Source organism: Eschrichtius robustus, chromosome 1 (assembly GCF_028021215.1).
Source record: "Eschrichtius robustus isolate mEscRob2 chromosome 1, mEscRob2.pri, whole genome shotgun sequence".
NCBI classification, from domain to species: Eukaryota; Metazoa; Chordata; class Mammalia; order Artiodactyla; family Eschrichtiidae; genus Eschrichtius; species Eschrichtius robustus.
In genome coordinates, this window is record NC_090824.1 from 125104770 (window position 1) to 125116909 (window position 12140).

General features: G+C 34.8%; 1 protein-coding gene across 7 annotated transcripts in view; it reads right to left on the reverse strand.

The window, feature by feature from the left end:
- Nucleotides 1–12140, reverse strand: part of HERC1 (HECT and RLD domain containing E3 ubiquitin protein ligase family member 1) — a 213478-nt gene that overhangs the window by 97583 nt on the left and 103755 nt on the right. For all 7 annotated transcript variants that reach the window (XM_068553272.1, XM_068553278.1, XM_068553309.1 and 4 more), the window contains exons 25-26: nt 8472–8523; nt 1388–1656 (exon numbers count right to left, since the gene is read on the reverse strand). In XM_068553272.1, the coding sequence (XP_068409373.1) occupies nt 1388–1656; nt 8472–8523 (321 nt within the window). The remainder of the gene's footprint in view (nt 1–1387; nt 1657–8471; nt 8524–12140) is intronic.

A 12140-nucleotide genomic window follows, 5' to 3' on the forward strand; every position in this document is an offset into this window, starting at 1 on the left:
GGGAAACTCAATTTCCTGAGTCTCAGTTTCTTCATGTATAAAATGAGGCTAATAGTACTTTAATCTACTCACAGAGCTATTGTGATGCTCATGAGGAGATACACGTGATTTCAAAAGCATCAAGTAGTATGGATACTGCTTCCTTTCCTTATAACATTATATAGAATGAATACTCTTTAGTTCAAGAATTAGAAGTATTTCCAAAAGGTTTCTCTGTGGTTCTCTTGAACTTCTGGCTCTATCTTCCCTAGGAAGACAAATATCCACCACAGCAGTCCATTGGCCTACCCTCCTTTTTTAAAAAAAAAATAAACTTTTTGTTTTGAAATAATTTTATATCTATAGAAGAACTGTAAAGATGGTACAGATAGTTCCTGTATACCTTTCCCCAAGCTTCTCCTAATGTTAGTATCTTACAAAACTATGGTATATTTATGAAAACAAATTAACATTGGTACAACACTACTGACTAAACCACAGAATTTATTTGGATTTCACCAGAGTTCCCATAATGTCCCTTTTATGTTCCAGGATCCAAATCAGGATATCACGTTGCATTTAGTTGTCTTGTCTCCTTTAGTCTGTGACAGTTTCTGTCTTTGTTTTTCATGACCTTGACGTCTATGAAGGGCTGTTTGTGTATTTTATAGAATGTCCCTCAATTTGGGTTTGCCTGATGTTTTCTCATGTTTGGACTACAGGTATGGATTTGGGGACGAATACTATAAAGTCTCCCTCTCATCACATTATTATCAGGGTACATGATATCACCATAACTTATTATTGGTGATATTAATCTTGATCACTTGGTTAAGGTGATGTCTGCCAGGTTTCTGCAATGTAAAATTACTGTATTTTTTTTCCCTTTTCATACTCTGTTAGCTCTAAGTCACTAATTCCAGCTTACTCTCAAGAGGAGGAAAATCAAGCTCCACCTCCTGGAGGGAAGAGTATCAAAGAATTTGAGGACATGTTAAAACCACAATCATTAATAAATATTTTGAGGGAGATATTTGGAGGCAATGCTCACTAATTTTAGCATTTATCATTATTAGCATGGTGTTCTAATCTAGCCCTTTTTAAATGGAGACAAATGGGTCAAAAATGGGGACTCTAAGAGCAGATCTGCATGGTCACCAACAAATCTCACTCTAGTTTCTAGGAGACAAGCAAAGACTTAGTGATTAGAGTATCTTGTGCACTATTGTTCACTTCAAACAAACTATCAGGTTGCTTTGGTTAAGATAGAAACATCATAAAGCTCAAGTGAAGGAAAGGGGGAGGCAAGGAATAGAAGAAAAGGAAAAGTTTTTCCTACAATTGTACATTCAGTGGTTCAGTTTAAGTTTCCATAGTCCCTCACAAGTAGTAAATATCAAAGACTTACTTCTGCCCTTAACTGTTGCTGTTCCATTGCAATGATGGAGGCCTGGGGACTTGTAGACATACTTTCCTCTGGCTCTTTAAAACCTGGGGCATTCCCCACATCTCCACTCACAAAGCTTACAACATTTTCAATCAAAGTGTGAACTCCCAAAGACTTGGTAAGATCAAAATCAGACTCAAAGGAGTTAGAGGAGTTGCACAACCAGTCTCTGTTATGTTTCAGGCGCGCCCAAGAGTCGCTCAGGGTTTCCAATTGATTATGCATAGGACCTACATACAAACAGAACAAAAAGGCATCAGTGATGACCAAGTAGAGCATATATTCTGAAACTAGATGAGGGCTGAGTGTTGCTATCATACCGACTGGTGAGAAATGGATACTACTGTTTGAATACATGCATGCATTAAGTGAATCTGAGCAAAATGCTTTGGTAAAAAACAACAAACAAACAAAAATTACAGCAATGTAAGAAAACAAAGGGAAAGCCCTGTTTAATGTACCAGTGTCTCTGTAAGCGCTTTAGCAACACGTTGCCACAAGAAAAAGAAAGGCAGAAGCTGCTGTCAAAATGCTTAGCTTAAAATGCTCTGCAGTATTAAACCAGACCATCATTTATGACCAGAATGGAACTCGGCACTTAGGACACTGCTGGTAAGACCTAATAGTAATAGGATTTCATCTGATTTAACATTATCATTGCAAAGGGTGAGTTAAGACTGTGCAAAATGTGTACATATCTGCAATGAAATATTACCAAAAAATGAATACAGAAGGGCAAGTAAACTTACACAAAAAGGAGACATAAATATCACCCTTGGTTTCATTAATATAAGGAACATTTTCACTGTGTAATATGCACATTTATTTCAGGTTGTGAAACTCCTATATAAAGGAGGCAAAGTTTCACAGACAAGAATATATAAGGTTAACTATAAAGTGATAGCTACATAAAATTACCAAGTGGTGTTAACAACAGTGGCTAAATATAATACCATTAGTTTTGCCAGTGGGCATTTTCTAGGCTAAAATCTTTACATTAGACAGCAAAAATGTTAATATGTTTTATCACAACAACTGTCCAAGGCATGTGCCAATAGTGGCTTTAAAAAAATATATAAATGTCTAATTCTTACACGTTTTGTCTTTTTCGATTTAACTGATCTCAGGTACATGAGTTAAATTAATCATACTCCTTGGCTCATGATATACTCTCATCACTGGTCCATGCATGGCCTGCTTTTGTATTTATATTTATTTATAATAAATGTGAACACAAGAACTAGAAAACTGGCAGAATACTATCTATCTGTTCTTTCCCCCAACCCATCTCTCCCCTGTGTCCTCCCACCTAAGGATTTCATTATCACTCCTTTGCTTTTATTGTTGCTAAATATTGTTTTATCTTATATGTATTCCCAAGACAAATAATGTTTAGTGTTAGTTGTTTGTGACTTTATAAAAAAGTATCATTTTATGTAGTCTTTTTGGACATTACTTTGCATTCAGTATAATATTGCTAATACTCATTCACATTATTCCATGTAGCCATGGTTCATTTGTTTGAGTGCTGTATAATATCTCATTCTGTGAATATACCAAATTTTTCTATTAGGAATGAATCTTGAGGTACTTAATAAAATATGCATTACAAAAAGTATATTTGTTACATACTAGATGGAAAAGATTTGGGAAGAGGACTACTTAAACACTAATGCCCACAGAGAAAATGAACTAATACAATATTGATTGTATAACTTATTTTTGAATTATTACACTGATGTCAGGAAAACCCCAGGACTTCAAAATGAGACACAGAAATCCACAATAGGCAGTTAATATTATAAAGTAGCTATGAAATAATTTATATGCATTCTACTAAAATAATTTAGAATGGCAAAGAATATATGGTTTATCTGCCTTCTATATTTTAGCAAGAATTCTTAAGATTAAAAAATGTTGGATTTTCAGTTCTACTGAACATAAAAAATAACCAATCTGAAAATTTCCCCAAACTGTATAGCTGAATATTTTCCCATGTAAAACAGAAAAGGTAAAAATCCAAAGAAAAATGTCATGGATGCATAATGTATTAAATTAAAATGATATTTAAAGAATAAAGGAGGGGCTAATGTGGAAAAAAAGAAAAAAAAGAAATAATCATTTTCCACTTCCTTAAGCATCCCAAATTCAGACTCTGGATTTAACCTTAACTTACAAATGATATTTTTTGTCTCTTAGCATTGAGCTTGTTGGTTCAATAATAAAACTTCAGAATAAAAAGTTATTCCATCTTCCAATACTTATAAATTACTTTTCAAAATGAAAATAAAATGTGCAGAGAGTTAATGCTAGAACCACAGAAGTAAAAGCAACCTTAAAGATTATCTAGTCCAATTGCCTCAGTTGAGGAAACAGAGGCTCAAAGAAAATGATCTTTTCTAAATTAATAACACTAATTCCTTAAGTTTATGGGAGGTGGTCTTACACATTCCTGTTGTTAATCAACTCACAAATCACTGATCCATGGGAATTTCAACTGCCTGCCTACGCAAAGGCTCAATATGTGAGGAAACTGCAAGTAGTGAATTGCCTTAAAATACTCCAAAATATTCTATGGAATAGGTGGCCAATCCCCAAATTAAATCCTCTCTGCAATTTAAAGCAGGGGTCAGCAAACTTTATCTATAAAGAGCCAGATAGTAAATAATTTCAGGTTTTGTGGGTCATTCACTATTCATTTAACTACTCAACTCTGCTGTTGTAGTGTGAAAGCAGTCATAGGTAATACATGAGTGTGGCTGGGTTCCAACAAAACTATACTTTCAAACAAAGGTGGCAATCCAGATTTGGCCCACTAGTCAGTCTGTTGACCCCTAATTTAAAACATGTAACTTATTAAGTATATAAGCCAAACAAAACTTTGTATGAATAAAATATAAGGAAGAATAAGACACTATCTGAAAGCAATAGGATAAATAAATAAATTAAATAATTATAACCAAAATGTTTAGGTTGATATCAAAAATACTTTGAAACACAAAATCTTACAATATGGAAATGAGAGATGAAAAACCTCTAATTCTTAAAAAAAAATTATAACAACCTAACAACTGATTTGTTCTGTGTTGTTTTATCTGAATATAGGAAATACTGTGTCTGAAAAGCATATCAAAAGCCTCTACAGAGTAATTGTGACTGAGCCCAATTCTTACTTAATATTAATTCAGAGTCTCCTACTATAAAAAGAAAATATAAAGTCCAACAAGAAATTTGAGATTGTTTACTTGTCCTTACAACTTTGGTTCTTAAATGGAATTTTCAAAATGAACATGGCAGAGCTGCAATACATACTTTATAAACCATAAAATATGTAGGCAAGCTAAAAGGGGAAAAAAATTAAACATGCCATCATGTACTTGCTTGAAGCTCTTCTTTTTTCTGGGGCTCAACTGGCCAAAAAGGAGTAAATACACTACCACAACAAGAATCAGAAGACAAAAGGAGAAATTTGATACAGGAGACAACATTCACATTTGTTCTTCTTTATATAATCTAATTCGAAATGCACAGATAAAATAGCATTTCACCCATACAAGTTATACCATGAAACAGACATGTTGATAAATGTTTCCAATATTATTTAGCAATAAAACCCTAACACTATATTTAAAGATCTGGGGCGGGGTAGTGAAGTCAAACCATGACGTTCCTTCTTAAAATTTTGCTTTGGTATCCCCACCATTTTTCACTATATCAGCTTCAGCTTAAATACAAAAACTAAAGTTAAGTATCTGCAAAAACATATTGTCTTTCAGTGAAGAACAAGCTCAGTTCTGCACAACTACAGCAAATCTTTTAAGTATTTATCAAAGTACCCAAATACCAACATGTTTAACAGGTTTTGTCAAGAATTTTGACAGGCTATTATGAGAATTAAATAAGTTAATATGTTTGAAGTGATTAGACCAATACCTGGCATATAATAAGCAGTTTTTAAGTGTTTAATGAATATAAATTTCATATTACTTCTGAGGTGCTAAGCAGAAATATGTACCACCTGTCATCTCTTTTTAAAGTAATTGATGACATTTTTGGATTTAGAATTTAGCTCTGATGCCTCTAAAGAGCCGAGCAAGTTGGCTGAGCTCAATTTATTTGCTCACTTTGCTCTACTCCTTCCTACCATACTCACTTGCTTGGACCAACTGTGACACATTAACTGGAGTGAGGGGAAAAGAAGCAATCATGGTTCAACAGCATGAATTCCAGAATCCCCAATGTCAAATACTGAAATTATAGGCACTAGGCCCTCTCAAGGAGGAGTCTTTGGAGGCATATTAAGAGCAGCTGCAATGTGTATACAACCATTAATTGTCATTGATACATCCATTTAGTTTCAGTAAACGAGATGTAATTAAACACTGTTATCTCTAATTTCTCTTACTAAACTTTTAATAACTCAGGACCACTAGACTAATAAATGAAAAAGGAAAGTGAGAGGAAAAAAGTTTACATTTCCTCTTCAAAATATTGGAAAGGGGTAAATAAGCACATAGAAGAATTCTCACTTGGCTGGACATCTGCTTGTCCTTCATAGCTCAAGTCAGAATCAGAACACCTGAATGGCTCCAAAAAGTTCTCAGACTTGGTAGGTTCATCTGACCAACTGAAGATAGGCATGTTATGGCTTATGACATCTGGTCCATATTGACAATAAATAAGGAAAAAATAGGGTGGTTTATTTTAATCATCATTTAAGAGCAAAACAAAACAAAAAATTCCACTGTGGTCAGAGGGTAGTCTCTAAATATACATGATTTTTAAAAATTTCTTTCAAAATATAACATCCCAAATGTATTTTCAATGTTAATTTCTTTTAAAGAAAGAAATCCATTATAATTAAATACATGATATTAAGTATACATTTTCATTGTTTAATCCACAAACACTAGGATTCCTGAGATTGAAAACTATTTTTGCTGCTCTTCCTAGAACAGTACTCCTTCTACTTTCTAGTCACCTATTCCTAGGAACAAAGCTATCAGCAAAATTTTTGCCTGAGAACATTAAGATGCAATGATTACTAGAATAAACTGGTACCACATTAGGTGATATCATGATAATTTGCATAACTAGTTTGCCTCCCTATTATAACTTCCTAAATGGGTAATTTAAACAAACAAACTTTTCCCATGAGGTCCTGTTTGTTTGCCTTTCTGTTTCCAACAAAATAAAGTTAGATTCCAAGAAGTTAATAGGTCTTGGTACTACTTTGAGCTTTTGAAGAAGTTGGTTTACCCATAAACAAATTTGGATTAATGGCTTAATTCAGTTGTATCTACTTAGCTCTAAAACTACAGGAAATCAACACCTACTTATAGGGCAATTGTTTAAAATTGTGAACAGGCAGCAACTCTAGAATAGTTACTTTAAAGTGTCATATTAATTCCTCCTAAGTAATTTACACTTGAATTCTAGGTTATTCTTATTTCAAAGCTAAAAATACCACTTTTCGTTTTATTTCCAAAGATTACTTTGTCACATGCTGACACAGTTATCATAGACTGAATCGCAAATTTATATTTCCATAAGCATGATAAAGATCTTAGAGAAAAAAGTAATTTTAGTCAACAGACTATCACTTATAAACATAATTAGTATAGTAGGAAGCTCTTAAAACGACAGGCTGGATCCCTTATGCTACTCAATAAGTTTGGAGCCATCTTTTCATTAATATAACATAGAAATTATAGCAACAATCTTTGCCTGAGCTAACCAACATTAGAAAGGGAAAATCGTTCCAAAAATTTAATTCCTAACTCAAGTGGTTAAGGAAAAGGATACTCTGGCTAATTATGGCACATGAATTGCCAATTTTCAAAGAATTAGAAAACGATAAAATACATATTGCACATTATACTAAACATCATTTAATTTCTTTGATATCACAAATACCCTATAATTTTTTTTGGAACCTTGATACATTATAATACTAAAAGACTTTTCAATAAAGAAAGCACCAGCTCTAGTCCCTATAATTCCTAATAGTTCAAAAAAAAAATCATTCTTAGTATTCTAAGTACCAACATTTCTTCTAAGTTATAAATACCAACATTTCCTCTAAGTTATAAACATAAAAATGAAAAAATTGTGGGTGCATTTCTTCCTCTCATTCCTCAATCTTCCCTTACTTCTCACTTTTTTTCCTGTAGAGAACCTAACATCCTGCCAAGGAGGTTATCAAGAGAAGGGTTCAATTCTGAAATATAAAAGACAATATAATGGCAAAAAACGGTTTTCCTACAGGCTTTTAGAAAACTTCCACTAGTGGCAACTTTTAACATTTCAAGTTTTCACAACCACAGAAAAAATGGGTTAATAAAAGTGCCAATTAATAGAGAATAATACTTGGAGAGTTTTTAGTTACCTTGGATTTGTATTATCTAAAACTGCTGTTCTTTCCATCTATTTATACATATAAACAAGAGTTAACTATATTATTCATTAAGATACAGCTTTTAGCAAATGAACTTAACTCTCGATGAACTCTAAAATTGTTCCTCATGGGAAAATTTTATTTTTAGAAATCATCTGTTCATCTCTTACATGCTTTATATCTTGAGAGGCAAAGAGGAAAAAAACTAGAAACTTTCAGTTTGAAAGTGTGTATGTGTGTATGAAAGGTGAATGGGGTAAAGAGTTCTCCCTGTAACACCATTTATACTATAGCAACTATACCATTAACTAACTATACTTTAGCTCAGTGGTATAGCTCAACTATACCATTGAGCTAAAGCATGGCAAATTATGTCCATAATCCCCCACAATGTAAAGCACTGCTTCCAGAGTTCCATGGGACTTCTAAAAAGTCAAAACATGACAAATGAGAAAGAGAACTGATTATTAACTCCTAGACATTCCCAGATCTTTAAGGGTGTATATTTTCAAGAATATGATCTTCCTTTTAACTTTTCTGATAAAATGTTTCTAACTTTTTTGCAATAATGTTTCAATGACAATCAGATCTAAATATATCAGATATAAAAAGAGCTACTTAACCAGATACTTAATATTTAATACTTACCTCTCTTTCTATGAGACGATGCCAAGTCCAAATCAACATTTCGTCTTCCACTCTGTTAAGTTAAAAATAAATAATAAAATTTAATTGTGAAAATTATTTAAGATTAAGATTTAATAGAGTACTAAAATAAAAAGTAATCTGTATAATTATAGCAATGTGCTACTTATTTACCAGTCAAGTCAGGCTAAGAACAAAGTCTCTAAAAACCCACTGAAAACAGCTCAGGCACATGACTCTGAGATACTAAAACACAAGTCAATATGCACATTAATTAACAGTGTAAAGTAGCAGAACTTGTTCTTTGTTGTCACCTTTTTCTTCTTTGAAACCTTTGTCTTTTATCTTCCTAACACAGTATGATCTCTTATTAATACCCTCTAGATGCCTAAAGCCCCTGTAGCAAAGTCCCATTTTCCAAAATCACTACGTGTTCTATCCTCACTTTCCATTCTTTTCAAAACTATCAGCCTTGGCTAGGTGTATAGAAGAAAAGAATCTGATGAATCCACACTAACAGAAGAATAACACAGTCCTAAACTTTAAAATGTTTTTTAAAACCTCTTAAAATAAAGAAATCTCAAATGGTTAAACAGCAGTCAGCTTAATAAAACAGTGAAGGCTTTCAGGAAGAAAGGAAGTATATATATATATATATATATATATATATATATATATATATATATATATATATATATATGTGTGTGTGTGTGTGGGTGTGGGTGTGGGGGTGTGTGTGTGTGTGTGTGTGTGTGTGTGGTGGGGAAGCACTGGTGACAACTATCTACTCTATGTACAGATAACCATATACAAGCCCATGACTTAGATTTATGCACAGATTTGACATTATGGTCTCAGCAATTTCAATTGCACTTTATCACACAATAAAAAAGTTGGTGGCAAAGAAGAAAGGCTGCAGAAGTGACAAAACAGACCCATTTAGGAAATGTCATTTAGAAATTTTTTTCCTGGTTATACATATAGACATACGTACCCACATTGTGGATAAATACATTTTGTTTTACATATATACACACACACACCAGAAATAAGTATGTTCCCAGGCCATTTGATGCTGGAGAAAACACCAAACAGTTGTCACAACAGTTCCTGAAGACAATGCCATCTCATGCAATATAACATTTTTATTACACAGTACCTTTGCCATGAGGGCTCATGGAAGAAATTTATCTCAGGTCTCAGAACCAAAAATATCTGAGTTTTTCTTGAAAACCTGGTTTGTTTTTATCTTTTACACACTGTGAATCATGCGACTCATGTTTTTCCTATTTGCTGGCCCATCTCTAGCAGAACATCACAGGATATGTGTGGAGGTGTACAAATCTTACTCAGGGCTTTATTTTCCTCTCTCAGTTTCTTTTAGCCCTAATTCGTTCTCTTATACTTTTATAAATAGTATTTATTTTTGTATGCTAAATCAAATCCTTTGTGAAAGAGGGCGGTAAGGAAATGAGGGGGTTAGATTAGGAGAGTGTAGTAAGAAATGCTGGTAAGTATGACATGGGTCAATCAAACAGTTAAACTTGGGTTTAACTGTGTAACTGTTGACTTAGGTTTCTCTGGTCACTAAGACAGAGTAGATAATATATCACATAATACTCTTTATGAAAGAAGGTTAAAACTCAGATTTAACATTAAGCTGGTTAACTTCAGTTATTTTAAGAAAGCATTTCATTCACTGACAATTCAAGATAAACTAGTACTACTAGATGTCAAAGACATCAATGATAATCCTAAATAACCTCAGACAGAAGGGTAACATATTTCAGCTGGAAAATCCCACACTGCCCCCACTGCTTGCTCCTCTTAGTCTACAGGAGGCTCAGCCTGAAGGTTCAGCTCAAGTCTCCTCACCCACAACAGAATCTGCTCTAGTTCTTGACTTTTCCACCTTTTATGACACTACCTTTCTAAATATTCCATAAGAAAAGATGATTAAGAGTCCATCTTGCCCAAAAATGTGTTTCTTAATCTTTTTAAAATTCTGCAGAACCTAGACGTGGCAATTATATCTAGGTTCAACCCACTTCCATTTATCTGTCTTCCCATTATGTTTCGAAAACATAACTTTCAACATGTTTTAAATTGTATCACTAAACTTGTTCTTCACAACAACCCAGCTGAGGCAAGTGTAACAGGCAGCGGTATTCCCCATTTCAAAGATAAAAATGCTGGGGCTCAGAAAGGTTAAGTGTCTTGCCCCAGGTCAAAATCAATAGAGTCTATTGTGACTAAGTCAGATTTCATTGTTTGCTTCCAAAATGTATGCCACTTTAACTACATTTATCCTCATCTTTTATCTTTCATTTCAGTTGAAATGAATTATCAGTCATTTACAATATGCAAAGCACAATGTAGGAGACATGAGGGACATTAAAAAAACTCTAGAGGGGCTTCCCTGGTGGCGCAGTGGTTGAGAATCCGCCTGCCAATTCAGGGGACACGGGTTCGAGCCCTGGTCTGGGAAGATCCCACATGCCGCGGAGCAACTGGGCCCGTGAGCCACAATTACTGAGCCTGCGCGTCTGGAGCCTGTGCTCCGCAACAAGAGAGGCCGTGATAGTGAGAGGCCCGCGCACCGCGACGAAGAGTGGCCCCCGCTTGCCACAACTAGAGAAAGCCCTCGCACAGAAACGAAGACCCAACACAGCCAAAAATAAATAAATAAATTTATAAAAAAAAAACAAAAAACAAAAAAAAAAACTCTAGACCTTCTAAGAGGTCTACTGGAAAGAAATACTAATAATACATAAGTAAGTCCAACATGAGACAAACCATTAGTGGTTTATTATAGATACTAACAAACTGCCATGTAAATAACAGACAGAGTCACTGTGAGTAATCTTAGGAAAGTTTTCTGGAAGAGATGACATTTTAACCAGGCCTTAAGAGAGAGGCAGGACTTCATCAACAAAACCCAGGAGAAGGACATTTAAGGCAAACAATGCTTGAACAGAGGCTCAAGAGGTATGTTTGGAGTCTGGCAGATGGACTACTAGGCTATGGCAAAAATGCAGATTACCGCAGGGGAAAACTGGCTTCAAAAGCAGGCAAGCAACATGTTCCAGAATCTTTGACTTCTGGGTAGGCAGTGCAGAGTCACTGAGGTTTTTTTTTAATAGGAAGGTAGCATGACCAGCAGGTGTTCTGTTGTTGTTCTTGTTGTGTTTATGTGTGTGTCTGTGTTTTGTGTTTTTTTTTTAATTAATTAATTTATTTGTTTTTATTTTTGGCTGTGTTGGGTCTTCGTTGCTGCGCACGGGCTTTCTCTAGTTGCAGCGAGCAGGGGGCTACTCTTCATTGCGGTACGCAGGCTTCTCACTGCGGTGGCTTCTCTTGTTGCAGAGCATGGGCTCTAGGCTCGTGGGCTTCAGTAGTTATGGCACGCGGGCTCAGTAGTTGTGGCTCACGGGCTTAGTTGCTCCGTGGCATGTGGGATCTTCCCAGACCAGGGCTCAAACCCGTGTCCCCTGCATTGGCAGGCGGATTCTTAACCAGTGCACCACCAGGGAAGTCCACTGTGTACATTTTTAAGAGCTCTACCTCTGGGAGCAGTATCAAAGGAGAGGAACTAGAAAAAGTAGGGAGATCAGTTTGAAAACTACCAGTTCAGGCAAAAGTAACAAGGGCCTAAATTGAAGAGTGGAAAGA